Source organism: Diabrotica undecimpunctata, chromosome 3, assembly GCF_040954645.1.
Source record: "Diabrotica undecimpunctata isolate CICGRU chromosome 3, icDiaUnde3, whole genome shotgun sequence".
Lineage (NCBI taxonomy): Eukaryota > Metazoa > Arthropoda > Insecta > Coleoptera > Chrysomelidae > Diabrotica > Diabrotica undecimpunctata.
The window spans coordinates 32,018,580-32,040,741 of NC_092805.1; the positions used below are offsets into that span (position 1 = coordinate 32,018,580).

Here is a 22,162-nt window from a genome sequence, read left to right on the forward strand (position 1 = left end):
TATACAGGAGAGAGGGTCTCTTTGTCGCAGCCCGTTATTTGGTTTACAAGGTTTACCAACTGATTTGGTATTTCTAACTCTTTTGTCGCTTTGAACATTTCTCTTCTATCTGATGAATTGTCGATTTACCACCTCTGAAACCAGCCTGCTATTTTCCTACTTTTCGTTCTGCATATGGTGCCATATAGTGATATAGTACTGTGGAAAATATCTTATACGATGCATTTAGAAGCGTAATTCCTTTGTGGTTACAGCATTCAAAGATATCTCCTTTTTTGTGTATGGTGCAAAGTATTCCAATCCTTGGGGAGGGATTTCTGTGTCCATATTTCTTTTATGAGTTACTGTAATGCCATTATGGTATCGTGGCCACCTTCTTTATATAGTTCAGCTGGGAGATTATCATTGGTGGTTCCTCTTGACTCTCGTCTGTTCCCGTTACCTCATCTCTTTCGTCTTCCAGCTTTTCATCTTCTTCCTCTATATTAAGTGCCTGGTTAAAGTTTTCCATCTAAAATAGTCCACATTCTGACTTCTGCATTGACTTTTGGTTGCCTTGAATTCTTTTCTGTTGATGTTAATTTCTTATAGTTATGCTCTGAATTCTTTCTCTCTGTTGAGGTTTTGTAATATATTTAAGTTCCTTATTTTAGTGGTTTCGTTTTTTTCTTTTGTGTGTCCCCTTTTCTTCTCTTTGTCTGGTAATTCTCTACAGTTGTTCTAGTTCGTCAGGTAGATATCTTTCTGTAGGCCTCATTTTTTTTTTGTTGCGTTCTTGCATTCATGGTCAAACCAATGATTTTACCGGGCAAAATTTTCTGTTCCTATTTTATCTTTCGCTGCTGCTTCAATATCTTCCTTTATTCTGGTCCAGTAAGAGTCTATATCTGTCTGGCCTTCGTCATTTACATTTTGATTCCTTAGCCTGTTGGTGATGTTTTCTGGGTACCGTTCTGCAATTGTCGCATCTCTCAGCTTTTGCACATCCCTTTTTTTTATCCATTTTATTTTCTTTACTAGTGATTGAAATTCTAGCCCTCAATTTTGAGATAACTAGGCAATGATCTGAGTCTACGTTTTTTTTAAACTGAAGGACAACCTAAAAATAGTTCTTTCCAAAATTTTTTTTTCCAAAATTTCTTTTCAAAAATATTGACAATACCATGTAAAACTTCCTTTTTGAATTGTGTTTTATGCTTTATTAGCGGAAAAGATTTTTTCTTGTTTGAACCGGTTAAATGATTTTTGCGAATAGAAACCGTTCTACACAAAATTTTTGTTATTAATGCCAAATAGAGTCTTAAATTGAACGCCATTATTTTAAGTTTATTTTAGTATTCTAAGTGTTTGCAAGTTTGTCTTTAGTTTTTTTGGTTTCTCCTTTTTAAAAATTGCAATAAAAAAATGTTGAGACCAGTAGAAGTAACACAAGCTGTTGCCTTTCGAAGGTGATGTGCGGAGAATTCATTACATCGCAAATGCTTTAGGAATTTCTCGAAGTACAGTGTTTGATGTAATACAAAAATTTCGGGAAACAGGACAATATACCAGAAGGCGAGGTCAAAGTAGACGACGAACCAAAAGTCAAGTTGAAGATCATTTGTTTAGATTAGCACCAGTACTTGTTCAACGATTAAATGATGTCAATAGAAACAATTTTCGTTTAGACTGTTCGAAGACGCTTAATTGAATATGGATTAACGTCCAGAATACCTGTCACGGGACCTCCATTAACAACAGAACATCGGAAGCGACGTTTACACTTCGCTTGCGAACATCTTAATTGGGATGTTGAAGAATGGGGCGCGGTGTTCTTCGCAGATTTCTTTCTTCGCAGAGTTCTTAAGATTTAACAGATACTCACCAGATGGGCAGCCTAGAATTTGGAGAACTTGTGAACGTTATCACCAATGTTGTTTTACTCCAAGAGTACAATTTGGTGAAGGCGGTATAACGGTGTGTACAGGCATTTCCCTAGAGGCTCATACAGAAATTGTTGCAATTCTATGGGGCAATTTAAATGCTGGAGGGTATATTGAACAATGTTTGGAAGATCATGTAGTGCCATCAGCCCCATTTGCTGGATAAAACTATCGTCTGATGTAAGATAATTCTTGTCCGCACATTGCAAGAACAACACGGGATTACTTAGGTAATATTAGGATTCCTTTATTACCACGGACTCCAAAGAGTCCACATTTAAACCTAAAAGAGCATGCCAGCATAAGAGCATAACCCTGTTCAATTTCAAATCATTAATGACTTGGAGCAAGTTGCAGCCTTAATCTGAAGTATGCTTATTAGAACGAGAGCCGTAATTAGGGGTCGTGAAGGCAATACACCCTACTAAATATTATTTTTCATTAAAAATGTTCAAAATTTTAAAAATAATTTTGTTTCTTTACAGATTTTCAAATTTTTTATTCTTTTTTCTTTGTTAACTTATCGATTTGTAATAAATTTTCCTATTAAATTTTCTTTATTATTAAATACTCAATTAGAAATATCTTAAATATCCTAAACGCCATTTTTTTAGAAAAAATTTGGGTGTCCGTTTAATTTTGCACTCCAGTGTATATAGAATAATATGTACAAATTGTCACAACAGATGATGCAAATAAGATTATTCTAGGAGAAGACGAGATATAAGAAAAGAAGAGTTTATTTTATATTTTTTGGTTTACCTCTAGATATATTTGAAAAAAAGAGCGTTTGGTATGTACAAAATAATTTTTATAAACTACAACAAAAATGTCGTATTTTTCAAGGAAAAAAGTTTACTATATCACTTAGAACAACAAAATATTGCATTTAGTGGTTAGCAATAGATTACATTCCAAACGATCTAACTTTCGAAAACCATCAAACACTCATTAGCACTATAGCTTTTGGATAATATAAAAACCCACACGAGCCGAAAATCAGTATTCACTCTTCAGTGCTTTCTACAGTATTCAACATGTTCAGTAAAGCAGTAGCCATCGTTCTGGTTATCCAGTGCGTTGCCGTTTTTTCCGCACCACCAGGAAGCCCTGATACAGTCGTCACCACAGTGGTAAATGGAAACAGAAAGATGCAAGATTTGTTAGATTCTTTGTCTGGTCCAGTGGCAACGGTAAGTTTTTTGCTCTATTGTCTCATATAAATAATTTTTCAATTTCTTTTATATTTACAATACAATTTTTTTAATACTTTTCTGTAATTGTTTTCTTATATTTTCAACCGTACTGTCAAAAAGAAAATTAAAAAAGAACGCAGTTATTTTATAATTGGAATTTAATCCCAATCAGAAATTTGATACAATTTTCTTTCTTCTTGGTTTTATTTTCTTTTTTGTATCCAATTTTCTTAACAAATTTTTTTCTTGTGGTTTATTTCCTATTCTTATTTTTTTCTCCATCTTTTGGTCCAGTCATAGATCTAATTAACGGCGTTTTAAAATTTTTCTTCTTCTTCTTCGTCTAGTATTTGTCGTCTACTTCTTCTTCTTCTTCTTTAGGTACCGTCTCCTCAAGGAGGTTGGTAATCATCACAGCTATTTTCACTTTTGAGATTGTAGCTCTGAACAAATCGACAGAACTGCAATTATACCACTTTCTCAGATTGTTAAGCCAGGAGATGCGTCTTCTTCCAATACTACGTTTTCCCTGTATTTTCCCTGCATTATGGTTTGTAGCAACACATATTTATCCCCTCTCATAACGTGACCGAGATATTGTAACTTTCTTATCTTAATCGCATTCATGATTTCCATTTCCTTTGTCATCTTTCTGAGGACCTCAACATTTGTTATTCGGTCTACCCAACTTATTTTTAATATTCTTCGGTAGGTCCACATCTCGAATGCTTCAAGTCGATCGCTCACCTCTTTCTTTAAGGTCCAGGCCTCCACCTCATACAGCAGCACCTAAAACACATATGAACGTAATATTCTTATTTTGAGTTGCAAACTTAGGTCTCTACTGCATAATACTTTTCTCATATTATTAAATGTTGCTCTAGCTTGTCCAATTCTCATTTTTATTTCTTCTGTATACTCGTTATTTTCATTAATAATTGTACCAAGATAACTGTATTTTTTTACTTTTTCTATTGGAACCACTCTTATGTTTAAAATGTCTTGTTGGGTTGTATTTTCTGTCTCTTTCAATTTCCTTCAATGCTCATTCAATTCTTACTAACAAAACCTCATAATCCAAATGGACTAGTTCCTAGTAAATGCGAAATATAATTAATTTCTGTTAAATATATCTAAGTTCTTGGTTTACAACCTTATTACAATTTCTAACATCAAATATATGCAAATAACATCACAGGATGGAAACAACCTGACTTAAACCGTATTTAAAAAACCAACAAATGTTTACTAATTTTGTTGAATTCTAGACGACCGCTACAGGAGACAAAGTAATCAAGAAGACCACAACAACAACTACGACTACTACTACCAACAAAGCCGATGCTCCAGTTTCCGAAGTTGATCAACTCCGAGTGTTGTTAAAAAATCCAGAGTTCGCCGAACAACTTAGACAATTCTTGTTCCAGTTTTTGAAAATGTACAACGCGTTGCACAAAGGATCAGAGACTACTGAGGTATGTTTCAGAACTAAAATTTTCTCGTTTTGTGTAGTAAAGACAGTTCTTTAAATGTATTTATTCTACAAGTGAATTTTTTTTTCAACTTTCAAAACTCTTCAATAAGTAAAATTGTATCGACATGTTAAAATATTAGTTCCATTTGAGAGTAATTGAACAACAGTTAATAAATTTCTTTTATTTCTAGACCATAACAACGACAGAGAACCTCGATATACCAGCCTTAATGAAAAACCCATCTTTCGTGCAATTCTTGGGTGGATTCTTCGGCAATAGTGTAAGTATCCAGTATTGCTACAATAGTATTCCGCATAAGAATTTAAAATAGTGTGTTTTATTAAAATATTTTTATTTTTAACGTAGCAAAAAACAACTGGAACTGGCATGGCTTCCATTGTAAACGAATTGATCAACGAAGAGAAAAATGCTCAAAAATCAAGCACAAACTCACAAACAACTGTAACAGAAGAATCTGTTGTCAACGGACATTCTCGTCCCGTCGAGGTTGTTGTAAGTTAAACATTTTTTTAATATATGTTCTTTACAGCTCGCTCTTGTCTTAGGAAAGAGATTTTGATAAATATAAATTAAAGTTTATCCCAGCATTACATAATTTTTATGATTTTAGGTAAAACCTGTAGCAACTGTAGCTACTGGTCCAGACTCTCTCATCGACCAAATCACCTCATCAAGCTCTTCTAAAACGTCAAGTTCTACCTCTTCAACAACAGCAACCAACCCTGCAACGACAGTCATCACCACCGGAACAACGAACTTCCCATCAAGATTCTACACTGACGATGTAACAGTCACAGTAAGTATTTTAAAGTAAACTTCTATATCTCTTATGCTATTAGACAGTTTTCATGTCATTTCCTGGATATTATTGATGACTTTGTGTCAGCTATTGTTGCTGCTTTCCTTCTCACCACATCGAAAATTCTCCATGTTTTTACTGTTTTCGTTCCTTATTTTACTACTACTACCTTTTTATTAAACCCATTAATCACTTTGCATGTGCTGTTTGTTTTTATTTCGACAGCCAAGATTAGTATATTCCGGTATTTAACGTCTTAATAGCTTCCGATTGGGATCAAAGAATGCTCAATCGTTCATTTTGGAATTTATACCTTTGCGCTTGGAAAATTTCTGGCTAAAGTTTGGAGATTAATATCTGAGACTTAATTTTGTTCTATTATTTTTTAGACCAACCGTCAACCATCAGTAAGCACAAGTGAAAACGTACTTAACGAACTTAGGAAACAAGTCGTCGGTGACCAAAGAGAGTCCAACAAAGTTATGTCCACTACCACAAACATCAACAATCGTTATGGTAAGTCTGTTCTTAATTTACAGATTAATTGATTACCCTCAAGTTTATTAATAAGAACAGTGTGTGTGAGTTAAAGACAACAATCTCAATCCTCATCACCAATATCATTAACCGTTTTGAGTCCACTACTTAACATAGGCCTTCCGTAACTGTAATTCCGATCTTGAGCAACTTGAATTCAGTTGTGCTGGATGCATTTCATGTCGTCAGACTACCTTGTTTTAGGACATCTCGAATACGATAAGCATCGTGTCTAGGTCTCCATTCTAAAATTTTCTTGGTCCATCTTCCATCTAACTTTGGCAGCATGTCCTGCCAAGTTCCATTTCAGCGTTGTAATTCTTTCAATAGCGTCCGTAACACCAGTTTTTCTCCTAACCATTTGGTTTGAAACTCTGTCTCTGAGGGATATATTCAACTTCCATTTCTCTCTGTGCCACTTATTGATTACTTTTCATTCGTATCTTATTGATTAGTTTTCTGGTAAGAGTCAATGTTTATACTCCATACTGAAGAAACTAGGAGTTACATTGATCAAAGATCTTCATTTTCAAGCACATGGAAATATATAATCTAAAGACTTGCCCCAGTTTTCCATAAGCTATCAACGTTAGTCCTATTCTTCTGTTGTTTGATTGTCTCTTCCTAATTTAATCTCGTGACCCAGATACTTACAGGTATATACTACTTGTTCAATTTGCGTTCCATTAGTTGAAATATTTTAGTCAGTACAAGGTTGGTCATGTACTGTGTTTTGGAAAAGTTAATTTTAAGGCCAACTCATGTACAAGAATTCTGAGGGCCTTAAAGAAGTTGGCAGGTATGATCTACCCGGTCTGAAATAAGGACTAAGTCGTCTACAAACCTCAAGTTGTTCAAAAACACCCCACTTACGTTGACTCCAATATTTTCCCTATTGTTGTTTCTCATAGTAACATCTCATAGTAAAATCTGTAATAAACATCTCATATCTCATAGTAACATCTATAATAGAGGGAAGAATAGTTTAGGAGAGATGGTGTCTCCTTGCCTAATACCTTTCTCCAATGGAAATGCGTTTGTACATTCTCACTGCAGCATCAATACAAACTTACTTTCATGAAAATTCTCTACAATCTACGTGTGGATTTGGCCTTCCGAGTTCTTGTCTGTTTGTAATGAAGTACAAAATTGTTGGTACCAAGACCAAGATTGATTTAACAGCTGAGAATAGCCCTACATGTATATTTTAAACTTTCAGAATGACTTCAACCACTAATTACATTGTATATGAGTCCTAAATTCCTGTCAAACACATGTGAAACTATCCAGAAATACTAGTTATTTTATTTCTGATGGACTTAGTAATTAGATAAGATAGGTCTTATAGCAGCCACATATCTTCCTGGTTTTGTTAACAAACTTTATTTTCATATAGATGTACCCACCGTTGAAATTAGCCGCCCATCAGTGATCATCACCAGACCAGCAACTTCATTGATTGACGACAATGAACAATGGTCCAAAGTAAACACTGTTAGCAATCAGATGAGTGCAGAAGAAATGAGACAACAAGCTAAGAACGCCAAATATCAATTCGCTACCCAAATTGATGACAGCATTTCTGGAAACTTCCAACAGAGAGCTGAAATCAGAGAAAATGGTGTAGTATATGGTAAATACTCCTACGATGATGGTTTCAACTGGAGAACCGTCTACTATGAAGATGATGGCCACGGTTTCACGATTACCAAGTAAGTTATTATACATATTAGATTTATTAGTGTATTTTCTACATCTTCTAACATGTATCCTCATGTCTATCATACTTGTATTATTTTTCTACGTGTGTATTAATAAACTGTCTTTTTTCGCAGGCAAGACGTCCGCCCAACCCACATCAAGACTCTTACCGGTGAAGCCAGCGTCCAGACCTTGGTCAATGGTAACTTGGTTGACTACCATATTACCACAAAGGACATCAACAGCAAAGTTCCCATTAGGAAACCAGTATATACTGAACCCCTCTTAATATAATGTAGTGGTTTTATATAACTTTTGTACATTGTATTATATTCACACCATGTTGTGGATGTTAGTTCAAATAAAATTTTGATTTAAAAATTTTTGGTTTCATTAAAAATAACAACCCTTTCATATCAACCAAATAAGTTTATTTTTCTATATACCCTAGTGCTTATTTGTGAAGTAGAAAATTAGGTGTAGGAAATTCTTCAGATGCAGTAGACGGGATGCCGCCAATGGCGAAGCGATTAAGCCAGGAAATTAAGTAAGTTTAATATTAGTTTTTTTATATTATAAGCTTAGTATTAGTCACAATTATAATTTTTTGTGTGCCTTTTCAATTTCGTTCCTTGTTTTTCTGTATCATCCAATCTAAAATGCTTATCCTCTGAATATACATATTTTTTCATGTTCTTCTCATTGAATATGACTAAACCACTTAAGTTTTTGAACTTTTATAGTTCAAATATATTTTTAACTTCTTCTGTTGCCTTATGCTCTATGCATCATATAGACGTTCATGATGGTTAGATTATGTGTAAGAATCATCCTTCTGCTCTTCTTATTTTTATTATACTGACGACTGATAATCTTTCGCTGTTTAACGATGTTTAGAAGCCCTCTTTGGGTATTAGCTCTTCCTAAGAGCTAATACTTAAAGTCAAAGAGCTAATTCTTTATTTCTAATTTGCTCGACCCATGGAATTTTAAGCAACCTTCTGAGACACCGCATTTCGAACCCTTCAATACGGTTTAGCGATTTTACTCTAAGTAACCGGGTCTTTCTACCGCTCATTATTATTGGCAGTATTTAATATTTTAGGACCCGAACAAGAAGATCCAAAGGAGCTTCGAGCTGGCGAAGGTAGTTATTGAATCTGGAACAGTATTTCTAGCTATTGCTACTTGTATATTCACTTCTTTGTCACATTCCGACTTACTGTTTAAGGTAGCTCCTTCTTCTTATGGTGCCGTGCACCTATAGTGCGTTGGCGAATTATCTTAAGGTCAGACGTCTGTCTTTTGCGGCATGCAAAAGTTCGCCAGTGTTAGTTACGCCTGTCCAGTTCTTTATATTTCGCAGCCACGACATTTGTTTGCGACCTACTCCTCTCTTGCCCTCAATCTTTCTTGGATAATTAGTTGAGGGATTGCGTATTTTTCCCCTCTCAGGATGTGGCCCAGGTATCCAATCTTTCGTGCCTTGATCAAGCTGAGCAATTCTCTCTCAGTATTTGCTCTTCTTAGGACTTCCTCGTTTCTCACCCTATCTGTCCATGGTATGCAGAACATTCTTCGCAAGGTCCACATTTCGAAGGCTTCCAACTTGTTAATGGAAGATATTTTCAACGTCCATGTCTCCATGCCGTATAACAATATGGACCATACATAGCACTTAACCATTCTGTAACGGAGATTGAAGGAAAGATTGCGGTTACAAAGTAGCGGTTTAAATTTAAGAAAAGCTTGTCTTGCTTGTTCGGTACGGCATTTTATTTCTTGTTGAGGATCCCATTGGTCATTCACCATCATTCCCAAGTATTTGAATGTTTTCACTTGCTCGATTGGAGCATTATCTACGTGCAGTTGTACTCTGAAAAATGCGCCCTTTCTTATTGTCATGCATTTTGTTTTTCCAGCATTTATCTTCAGGCCATATGTTTTTCCTGTGGTGTTTATTTTATTTAGTATCAACTGCATATCATGTTCGTTATCTGTGATTATTGCGGTGTCGTCAGCGTAACGAATGTTATTTATCGGGTACCCGTTGACATTTATACCACAATCAGTGCCTTCAAGTGCCTCTGCAAAAACATTCTCCACATAGAGGTTGAACAGCATAGGAGACAAAATACACCCCTGTCGCACCCCTCGTAAAATTTCGAATTCCTCTGTGTTTGTTGATTTGTTCAGCCTCACACGTGCCTTTTGATTCCAATAGAGATTCTGGATAACTCATATCTTTCTCATCAATATCAGCATTGTGTAGCATTTTTATTATTTCATCGTGTTTTACGGTGTCAAAAGCTTTTTCGTAGTCGAGGAATGTGATGACTATATCTAGGTATAGTGTTGCCCAAAATCGGTCTTGGTCTTGCAGTCTTGGTCTTGTTCTTGCGTTTTTGCAAGACCAAGACCAAGACCAAGATCGCCTAATTTTAGCAAGACCAAGACCAAGACTGACCGTGCAAGATTTAAGCAAGAACAAGACTAAACCTGCGAGACTCTTGCGTCTTGCAGTTAGGACTGAGTGTGGTTTTAGCGAGTATAGTAGTTCGGGTATATGCTTAAAGACTCTATGAGATGCAAAAAAGTATGTAATAAAATTTGAAAAACTGGACTTATGCGAATTACAAACAATACCATAAACATACATACCGAATTAAAATATTCATTAAAAAAACACATTTGACACGTGCTCAGAGGTCATAATTACAATGTAAAAATAAAATATTTTGTACATTTTCCAGCACACTCCTTCGCTCTGAAATTAATTGTCAATATTTTGAGAATAGCCGCTCTCTAATCATAAAAATAATCTTCTTGCATTGCGACGCCGACAGTAATATCGTATCGATATTTTTTAAAATATGTCACCCTAATAGCTAAAAAAATATAATTGTTAGGAACAACCACTTGATAATTCAATTTTTTTACCATTATATTAGTCAGGAGTAATCTAAATAAACAAATCTTATCGGCCTAAGGCTATAAATTGTTTCTGCTGAGTGTGCGATGAGATCATTCGGTTAAAGAAAATTTGCTGAAAGAGTCAAAAGTAACGAGACAAATTAATAACAGATAATGTCGCCTACCATGTAAACAGAATACCGATGTTAGGGTATTGGATAGTAACGAACATAAATTATAATAGTATAGTAGTTACTTTTTCGACATCACTTAACTTCATTCCCAATAATTGAGCTTTCCTTTGAGTCTAATGTAATAATTGTTTTTCATCGAATCCTTGTTGTTCCCGGAGTGACAAGTTTACAATTTAACATGAGGGACAAAGATTTAAATAGTTCTATTATAGTCGGAGTAATGAGCGTTGGAGTTATAGATCTAAAAGCCCTAAAAGCAAATTTGATGAGTTTTTCGAAATAATTTATGCATCTCAAATTGCTTTGTGTAAATTGTGCCTACATAGGAAGGTTGAAATGAAAATGAACACCAGAAACACGTCAGGTTTAAGGAAGCATCTAATATCTTTTCACAAAAAGGAATTACAAATATTTCTTCCTGAAAAACCAAAATTCGGTGGAGATATTCAAGCTTTTTAATAACCGCTAGAAAATGTGGAGATGTAAAAAATATACTTATTACCTTATTACCGATTACATAAATATTATCTACCTACTACTTTAGTTTGGTAAATTAATGTATTTATTAAGTAGGTATCTCCTTAATTTAAAACAACTTCTCTTGATTATCATTGCTTTTGTACCTATTCTTTATTTTTTTTTATTCTTTATTTTTTATTTAACTATAAGTTAGTTTTTTATATAAAAGTAAAAATAAGATTGGTAAAAACATTTATTTTGCTTTACTAAGTGGATTATAGTTTGTTATCTGATCACCTAAAAAATCTGTGCCCTTGATACTTGTATGTGGATTTTTTGCCTATCATGTTCATCAATCCCTTTCTAGGCAGATAATATTCTTTAAAGTACAGGCATGCTGATGTCATTAATTTGTTTTTTTTTGTGTTTTAACCACGTTTTAGCACATGTAAGCGTAGTAAATGCAAACGTTTATTAAGAAATAGATTGACTTCCTGGGGCATGGTAGATAGATGAGTTAGTTAGAGCATAGGCACAGATCGCTTAGATCGTGGCTTCAAACCCCACCCGATGTCAGTTGTTTAGACATTTATTAATTTGGTTGGTCTTTATTATTCTTCTTCTTCTTCATGTGCCGAGCTCGATTGTCGAGCGTTGGCTATCAAATTGGCTATAGTAATTTTGTTGATGGCAGCTCGGAAAAGAGATGCAGAGGATCTGTTAAACCAATCTCTGAGGTTTCTAAGCCATGACGTACTTCTTCGACTTTTATTATGGCTATGTTAATTCAAGCTTAAAATGTATTTACTCTGTTCTAAGATCTAAAGTAACATTTAATAAATAGCAATAGGCTAATGGGTAACTGCAAGACTTGCAAGACTCTTGCTGCAAGACCAAGACCAAGACCAAGACCGGAAGTGCAATACCAAGACCAAGACCAAGACCAGGTGCATTGCTGCAAGACCAAGACCAAGACTGTCTAAGTCTCGTCTTGTTCTTGCCTTTGGGCAACACTATCTAGGTAGCTCCAAGATATTTAAATTTCTCTGTCTATAAGTTTTTCAACTGTGCTTTCATATGAGATTATCTGCTGATTATCATTAACTTCGTTTTTGTGATGTTATTGTTGAGACCATGTTCCTCTCCCACTGTATTAATATTATTTACCATCTCTTGTAATTCTTCTATATTGTCTGCTATGATAACTGTAGCATCAGCATGCCGCAAATTATTTATGGGAATTTCATTTATTTTGATACCTTTTTCATTCTGCAGTTCAAGTTGAAAGATCTTTTCTACATAAACGTTAAACAATAAAAGATGCAGCCGTGTTCCGCGCCATTATTAACGCCAAGACCAATCTCCTTGACGTCTGTATTTACACATGTCTTACATTGTCAACAGTTTTTGGAAATAGTAAAGCAAAGACATTCCTTCTCTAGTCCTAGAATTTCTGCACCAATAACTGTATGTAAAACGGTTCCTCTCGTGTTTCTAAACTGGTTTGAAACCAAACTGATTGTCTCTCGTTCTCTTTTAACATTTATTATAAACCCGATTATGAATTACTTTTCAGGTACTATTACCGTCTAGAATGATACAAAATGACACATTTTCAACCATTTTTTTTGTATCTTATCTATTATACAGTATGTCCGTAAAGTATGGAATAAATTCGATATTTCCTAAATGAAAAACCTTTTTAAAAAAATCTAAAACACGTCGATTTTTAAATTTAATGTTCTACATTTTACAATAAAATTTCATTATACAAGGTGATACACATTACAGTGATGACGTCATCGGCTCTTTTTTTTAATGTAACACCCTGTATTTTAGGACATTTTTAGATCGATAAAAATGAGCTGATTCCAAAAAATATAATACTGGGGATCTAACGGATATAATTTGAAAGATATGCGCTTAGAGAATTAATTTTTACTGATTTATAATATTAATAAATTATAATAAATAACTTAAAAAGTAATTAATACATGACTTAATCTTAAATGTTCGAATTGTAGCCCTTGTTGTATTGGACAGTAACCCAAACGTTGTACAAATTCTTGTATAACCTTGTTTATGCTTTCTTGAGAAATATTGTTTATTTCTTTACGAATTCTTGTTTTTAAGTCTCCAATATTTGCAGGTTTCGTTTTATAAACAACATTCTTTAAATGACCCCATATAAAATAATCCAAAGCATTGAGCTCTGGCGACCTCACTGGCAATTCAATATGTCCACGTCTTCCAATCCGCCTGTTCGGAAAAATTTCGTTTAGGTACCTTCGAACATCTAAAGCATAATGCAGACGCGCACCATCCTGTTGAAACCATAAACTTTTATTAAAACCTCCAAGATTAATTGTACTGGGGAATAAATTAATTAAAGTAGGTACGAGATGCCCACTTAAAAACTGAAGGTATGCTGGTCCATTTAAATTACCTTTGCAATAGTAGAGTTCAATGAATTTATTTCTTACAATGCCAGCTCATACGTTTACCTTTTTCGGGTATTGTGTATGATTAATTACTATTTAACTGGGAATAAGCCACAATTAAAGGTTAAAATACGTTTATTGACGTTTCAATTTGTATTCAAATTGAAACGTCAATAAACGTATTTTAACCTTTAATTGTGGCTTATTCCCATTTAAATAGTAATTAATTTAAAATGCCACAAGAAAATAGCTTCAGAACAATATTGTGTATGATGTTCCCGCATCCAGTTGGAGTATTATTTTGCCCAGTATCTACAGTTCTGACGGTTGAGCTCGCCATTTAATTTGAATGTAGCCTCATCAGAAAAAATAATATTTTGAACCATAGAGCGTTTCGGTGGCTGTTATCCATCATTATTTCGCAAAATTTTATTCTTTTATCTGGATCGTCCTCGTTTAATTCCTGTACAAATGTGCATTTTACTTACTTTACTTACTTTTACGTACTTTGTGTACCGCTGTTTTCCAAACATCGAAATCACTACTAACCTTACGAACAGAAGACTGCGCATCTTTTTCAAAAGCAAGTAGAACATTTAATGTTGTAACATAATTTACAGAGGGACGACCTGATTTGCGTGCATTTTCAACCGTACCAGTTTCTCGAAATTTCTTTTCAATCTTACTTACTGTTTACTGCGTGATGAGTATTTCTGGATATTTATCATTAAATAAATTACACACTTCCAACTGAGTTCGCGATTTGTCTCCATACTCAATCATCATGAGTATTTCAATTCTTTGCTTTACACTCAAATTAATTTCTACTTAAAATTAATTCTAAGCAAATAATACAGAACATTCACGAATTAATACAAGTAGTGTACCACTTAATTGTTATTAAACGTTACTAAAAATAATTACAGTTTACCAAAAACTAGAAATAGGCTACTTTTTTGCAATTGATAATAAATAATTTATTTTCGCAAATCTTTCAAATTATATCCATTAGACCCGAGTAATATACTTTTTTGAAATAAGCTCATTTTTATCGATTAAAAAATGTCCTAAAATACAGGGTGTTACATTTAAAAAAACAGCCGATGACGTCATCACCGTAATGTGTATCACCTTGTATAATGAAATTTTATTGTAAAATGTAGAACATTAAATTTAAAAATCGACATGTTTTAGATTTTTTTAAAAAGGTTTTTCATTTAGGAAATATCGAATTTATTCCATATTTTACGGACACACTGTATATCAAACTTTTTTTTATAATATTATTACACAACTTTTGAAGATTACAATTTTTTTTAATTTTTCCTCTATTTTAAAGATGGCGCCAAAAATTTTTCATCCAAATTTACTGTTCCATGGTGGACAGTTAATCTCTGGAACGGCAAATGTGAAACATAAAATTCGAGAGGGGTTACTATTTAATTATACCACCAACGACCGGTTTCGCATACTACAATTTGCTATGCATCTTCAGGTCTTACGGTACCTGGTAAATTAAAGGCTGAAATTACAAAAAACCCACATTACGATGCTGTGCTGTCAAGTAACAAAAATTACAGCAATTATGCCAATATTATATGCCTGCGATTATTAATATGAATTAAACTGATTAAAGCAGACAAAGTAAAACCAACAAAATGGCACAAGATAATCTAATAAATTGAAATAAATTAGTAAATAACCAAAAAATACTACTTGCATGCCGGTACAAGAATTATTAATTAGTGATTTGGAGAACATAGTTCAAACTATCCTGGATTGCTGGGGATATGTGATCATTTGTAACTATTTGACAATTAGAGGGGAAGTTCTTGAGGGGAGCGATACTGACAAATAAAATAGGAAGTAGGTATTATGTAATTGTTTGTTAAAAAGAAAGCGATGTTTTATATTATTTAAAAGTTATTTACATTTATTTAATAGGTATATTTTAGAAATGTGTGTTAATTTATTGAATTATTTATTAAAAAAATAGCTATATGACAATAAATGAAGGTAGATGTATAATGTGTGGGTGTGCAATATCTCCAACTTGTAATTATCAAATTGCGATAAATTGATTTGGTCTCTGTTTTGACAGAAAAATTGTGGTGTCAAATATTTTAAAATTAAAACAATAATTAAAGACACTTAGGGACAAAACAGACATTTAATGTAAAAGGGGGCACTTAGTGGTACTACATCACTTATAAGAGAGGAATTGGAAAAAAGTTAGTTAGTTAGTTTTTTTTGTCTACCAGATTTTTAAGAGGTAAATTTGACAATCCATTGTAGGTTAAAGTGTGACAGTTCTTCTTCTATTTCCTAGTTTTGTAAATAAGGTTAACCAGTTTTATGATTTGAAGTAAATAGATAACTGAAATAGTAATTAAATATTTAAATAGAAAGTTGTAAGCTAATATGAATAATATTGGCATACTTTTAACAAAGACTTAATGAATTAAATTTAACAATTGAAAAAATTTCTTGTATAAGAAACTTGAAAAGTCAGAATTACAAAACCAGACTTATAAGTCAGTATTTGGTAATAAAATATTAAACTAAATACATATTAAAAATACAGAACTGAAAAACTATTGTCGGCGTGAATGAGCCTGATTTTGTAATTCTGACTTTTCAAGTTTCTTATACAAGAAATTTTTTCAATTGTTAAATTTAATTCATTTAGTCTTTGTTAAAAGTATGCCAATATTATTCATATTAGCTTACAACTTTCTGTTTAAATATTTAATTACTATTTCAGTTATATATTTACTTCAAACCATAAAACTGGTTAACCTTATTTACAAAACTAAGAAATAGAAGAAGAATTGTCACGATTTAACCTACAATGGCTTGTCAAATTTACCTCTTAAAAATCTGGTAGACAAAAAAACTAACTAACTAACTAACTTTTTTCCAATTCCTCTCCTATAAGTGATGTAGTACCACTAAGTGCCCCCTTTTACATTAAATGTCTGTTTTGTCCCTAAGTGTCTTTAATTATTGTTTTAATTTTAAAATATTTGACATCACAATTTTTCTGCCAAAACAGAGACCAAATCAATTTATCGCAATTTGATAATTACAAGTTGGAGTTATTGCACACCCACACATTATACATCTACCTTCATTTATTGTCATATAGCTATTCTTTTAATAAATAATTCAATTAATTAACACACATTTCTAAAATATACCTATTGAATAAATGCAAATAACTTTTAAATAATATAAAACATCACTTTCTTTTTAACAAACAATTACTCAATTCCTACTTCCTATTTTATTTGTCAGTATCTCTCCCCTCAAGAACTTCCCCTCTAATTGTCAAATAGTTACAATAAAACCAATGATCACCCATCACCAGCAATCCAGGATAGTTTGAACTATGTTTTCCAAACATAGTTTTTCTATGTTTCTATAAATATATATTTCTATAAAAAATTCTTTATATTTCTATAAACTTTCCACTAATTAATAATTCTTGTACCGGCATGTAAGTAGTATTTTTAAGTAAGTGGTTATTTACTAATTTATTTCAATTTATTAGATTATCTTGTGATATTTTGTTAGTTTTACTTTGTCTGCTTTAATCAATTTAATTCATAATAATAATCACAAACATTTAATATTGGCATAATTGCTGTAATTTTTGTTACTTGACAGCACCCTAATGTGGGTTTTTTTTAATTTCAGCATTTAATTTACCAGGTACCGTAAGACCTGAAGATGTATGGCAAATTGTAGTATGCGAAACCGGTCGTTGGTGGTATAATTAAATAGATTGTGAGTATGTCTTTATTTTATTTCTTTTTACGTATTTTCTGATAAACTATAACGTAAGGGCACTTCTTTTTTAAAACACTTCTCGAATTTTATGTTTCAGATTTGCCGTTTCAGAGATTAACTGTCCGCCATGAACCAGTAATTTTTGGACAGAAAATTTGTTTTTGTAATGTTCTAAAGTTGTGTAATAATATTAAAAAGAATTAATTGTCATATATAATAAATAAGATACAAAAAAAATTGTTGAAACTGTGTCATTTTTTAGCATTCTAGACGGTAATAGTCTTATTGCCTAAGATCCCACTGCAGGATCACTACGTTCTCACATTTTTACATAGGTACATTTAAAATTAGGAAAATACATTGATTTCTTTATAACTTAAAAATGAAAAGTGAAAAAAATATTTATAGCTTTTGTAACCTTTAAATATCTGTATAAGATTACCAGTGAAAACACAGGAGAACGGGAGGTTGGAATACGAATACTGGCGAGGAATAAATCATTCTTTGCCATTCAACATCTAATGAGGTCAAAGCTTCTCTCAAGGCGTGCCAAAATCTAAATGTACAAAACCATAATACGACCAGCAGTGACATATGGAAGTGAAACATGGACATTGAGAAAGAAAGAAATCAATAAGCTATTAGTATGGGAACGCAAAATCCTGCGAATTATATATGGTCCTTGCAGGGACAACGTGACAAATGAATGGAGGAGCAGATACAACAATGAAATACAGACTCTCTTCGGGAAAGGAAACATCGTAAGATACATAAAAGCCAATAGATTAAGATGGGCAGGCCACGTGGTACGGAGTGATGACGACAGACTGATTAGCAATGTGTTTTGGGAAAGACCAGATGGTAGAAGATCGACAGGAAGGCCTAGAAAAAGGTGGAAAGACGCAGTCAGGGAAGACCTGGAGAAGATGGAAGTAAGGCCATGGGAAATAATAGCACAGGATCGGAATCAATGGAAGGCAATAGTAAACGCGGCAAAAACTCACGAAGAGTTGTAAAAGCCAATGATGATGATGATGATGATAAGATTTTTACGCGATTTTTTCAGTTTTTCATATTAGACCAGTTTACCCCAGTCAAGAAAAAAAAGCTGAAAAAATCTTATACAGATACTTACAGGTTCTAAAAGGTAAACTCCATTCGCTTAGCTCGGACAAATTTTGACAGATTCATTGTCGGAAACCTACAACACAACAATTCCTACTTCTCAGTATTAATAGCTCAAGTATCCTGCTATTACAGACTTCTTTCTTTAAAAAAAGAAGAATTATTCTAAATAGTCGAAGTGTATACTAAACCCATCAAATTTTGGGTAGTATATATTTAAAAAATATATATTTAGTTGTTATAATTTAACATAACTATTTATTATATGGTGCAGATAAATAAATATTGATTGTCGGTAATTTGCAAAGTTCTATTTTATTTACTATTTAGTTTGTTTACTATTAATATTGGCTATGAGTACGGGTGCTTGGTTGTAAGTGAATTTAGTAATTATTTTTTTTTGCGAAGTTAGTTACTTTTTGACAGACTAGAAGTGGCTGGAAATTACTATACAACCAAGCACACGTGCTCATAGCTTCTTTCATTAGAGTATTTCATCGACCTTTTTTTGAAAACTTATACTAATATTCTATTATTCTTATCAGAAACTAGTTTTGGACGACCCAGGATTTTACCTTTTACATCTAACGTACTTTATTATGTGGATTATATAGCACAATATTGAGTATGTTTTGTAATTACATATCATTTAAAATATTGCTTATTCAGCGTTATTATCATCACTTTTAAAAGTGCTTATTATTAGCTGGATAATATTAAAATTTTTTCGTTTATTGAAAGTATTCTCAAGAAACTCAAGCTAAATTTTACCAAAAACTTCTTGGTTGCCTACATTTGGCGCAACTTTAATACATAGTAGAAACTTACTTTCTTCATACATGCGATAAATTTCTTTGCGAATTTAATTTTTAACGCTGTTATCATTTAAGTCAGTCATTAATTTCCTTTTGTGACTTTTCTTCTTTAAAGTGAGGGTTTTAGTAGGCCCAACTTTATATTTACGCACACTTTTTTCTGAGACTTTCAGATATTTGGATGTTAACTGAAATGTTTTTGTTATTAAGAACATCTGTAACATTTACCTAATTCGATGAATACATTTTATTGATCAACTTACCTCAACAGGGTTGTCATTTGGCAAATAATTTAAAAAAAATGATAGGCATTTTGAATAAACCTTTGTGCAGTTTCATTACCTTGTTTAGAAACAGCATCCTTACTCAACATTTTATCATATTTATTAAGAAAAACTTACCAACGCATTAGCTGACGGAACAAATGGAAAACTTTGACTATCCATAATAATAAAATTTAAAATATAACTAACTAATTAACTAAATAGAACTAACAAAAGAATTAAACAAAGATATAAAACTATGATAAATAAAATAAACAACGCGAATAATACAAATATTTACTACAATATGTTAAATTGTAACAATTAAAATATTATATTTTAAATATACTGGGAAAATTTGATCGGTTTAGTATACACTTACACTATTTAGAATAATTCTTCTTTTTTCAAAGAAAGTATACTGCAATAGTAGTATACCAGAGCTATTAATAATACTGAGAAGTAGGAATTGTTTTGTTGTAGGTTTCCGACAATGAATCTGTCAAAATATGCCCGCGCTAAGCGAATGGAGTATACAGATTGAACGAATTTAAAACGGAACATACGAAATCAATGTATTTCGGCTCAACTCCGCTCTAGGTGGTTGGCCAACAAAAGGTTGTCAAATAATTATATTATAAAAATCCAATACTTCAGCGGGCTGCTGGATTCTGAATTCATTCAAGAACAAATCAAAACTCCACCCAAATAGGTTGCCTAGAATCACTGAAAAAACTAGACTGCACAAGCAGTTATTATGCTGTCAAACCACTTATCGCTTCCTTATAGTCCAAGAGATAGAGCCGAAATTTTGAACTGATCAGTAATATGACATTTCTCTATTGGAATATATTCATTGTAACTGGGTTAAGACTTTGCCTTACAGGCGGACCCCCTCGTGGTACAGGGGGTGGCTATACAGGGATGAAGTTGTCATTTTTTTCGGAAAAATTAACGATCGATAATATGGCTGAAAATTTGCCCAGAGTAAGATCTTGGTATAACTAGACGAAATCCCAAAGGGAGGGCGCGAGAGTGGATACATAAGGGGTGGCGGACAGGGATGAAGTTGCAATTTTTTGGGGAAAAATTAACGATAAGTAATATGTCCGCCATTTTCATGGCTCATTATTTAGCCCCTAAAAACTCTAAATCCAAAAGGGCGGACAGCTGGGTTGGTACATAGAGCCACAAAACGGGGTCAAATGTACCACTTGCCTGCGCATTATAGGTCTCGGTAACAATTTTCAAACTGATTTTATTATGATATTTTTATACCGATTGATTTGAAAATTTGTATGCTCACTTCTGTTACTATTCTGAGAAGCGTCAAGTAGAGTTTTCCTCAAAATTTTCCAAAAAAATTTCCGTAAATGAAAATTTTCGTAATTTTTAAAGGTAAAATCTAATTTGTAGAATCCTTTCGATTTTCTGTAAGTTATACCATGATTTTTTTTTCCAAAAATTTTCAAACGATTTTTCCGATAAGAAAAAAAAATTTAGAAAAACTTTTGATAAAACTCTACGTCATCGTCTGAATCTTTTATAGAATATTTTGTAGTTTTAAAATGATATTATGATAATGTTTTTTTTTTTTCAAACTAAAGTCATATTTACTTTACAAATCACATTTTTTTCTTAAATATAAATATTTTACGAATTAATTTTTAATTGAATAAATGTTTGATATTTGATATTTTATTAAATTAAAGTAATTTTATAATGTTAACTATTAAATATTTTTTGTATAACAAATAGTAATTTTACTTATTTTTTATTACAATAAAAAGGTTTTTAAATTTATATTGCATAAATAATGGTTGTTCAGATATAAGAAAAATTTGATTTATTATTACATTAATAATCAAATACAAAATATATTATTTCTATTTATCAATAGGTAAAATTCAATTTGTAGAATTTCTTTAACATTTTACAAATAATTATTAATAAAAATCAATTTAATAGTGGAATTATCAATTTTTTAAGTTTTGAAATTTACTTTGTAGATATTTTCAATATTTTTTTTAACTTTTAAATTGATTGAATTTTTTTTTCATTAGTTAATTATAATTTTACAAATTCTGTTTTTACATTAATTTTGCATCATTATTATTTTAAAATATTAAAATAATAATGATGCGCATTCCATTTAGACCAGTAATTCTAGACGCATGCGCTAAATGTAATAAGTATCAAGATGCTTTTATCCAACTTGGTGAAACTGACTTCGATTGTAATGAAGTTTTTGAAACCTTAGAAACTTTCATATGTCACTTATATGGAACAGGACTGACGAGAACAATTCCAAAAAGAAAAGTAAACGATGTCAGATTTTCACTATTTAACCGGCAGTATAAGTTGCATGATATAAACGAGCCTTTTTAAAAAAAAAACTAAAAAATTTCGATGCTTCAAGCTTACCACCATGTCAAGATGAATTACACCAACATCTACTGCGAGCCCATTATATTTCAAATATTTGAACAAATGCTCATAAAAAAGTACC

General features: G+C 32.4%; 1 protein-coding gene across 1 annotated transcript; it reads left to right on the forward strand.

Moving 5' to 3' along the window:
* The first annotated feature begins 2,921 nt into the window (after positions 1 to 2,921).
* On the forward strand, positions 2,922 to 8,035 carry LOC140436641 (uncharacterized). The gene is made up of 8 exons (XM_072525638.1): positions 2,922 to 3,115; positions 4,387 to 4,593; positions 4,784 to 4,873; positions 4,960 to 5,106; positions 5,225 to 5,410; positions 5,803 to 5,929; positions 7,347 to 7,662; positions 7,786 to 8,035. The coding sequence occupies exons 1-8, from the start codon at positions 2,960 to 2,962 to the stop codon at positions 7,943 to 7,945; spliced, it is 1,389 nt and encodes a 462-aa protein (XP_072381739.1). The 5' UTR covers positions 2,922 to 2,959; the 3' UTR covers positions 7,946 to 8,035.
* The last annotated feature ends 14,127 nt before the right edge of the window (positions 8,036 to 22,162 follow it).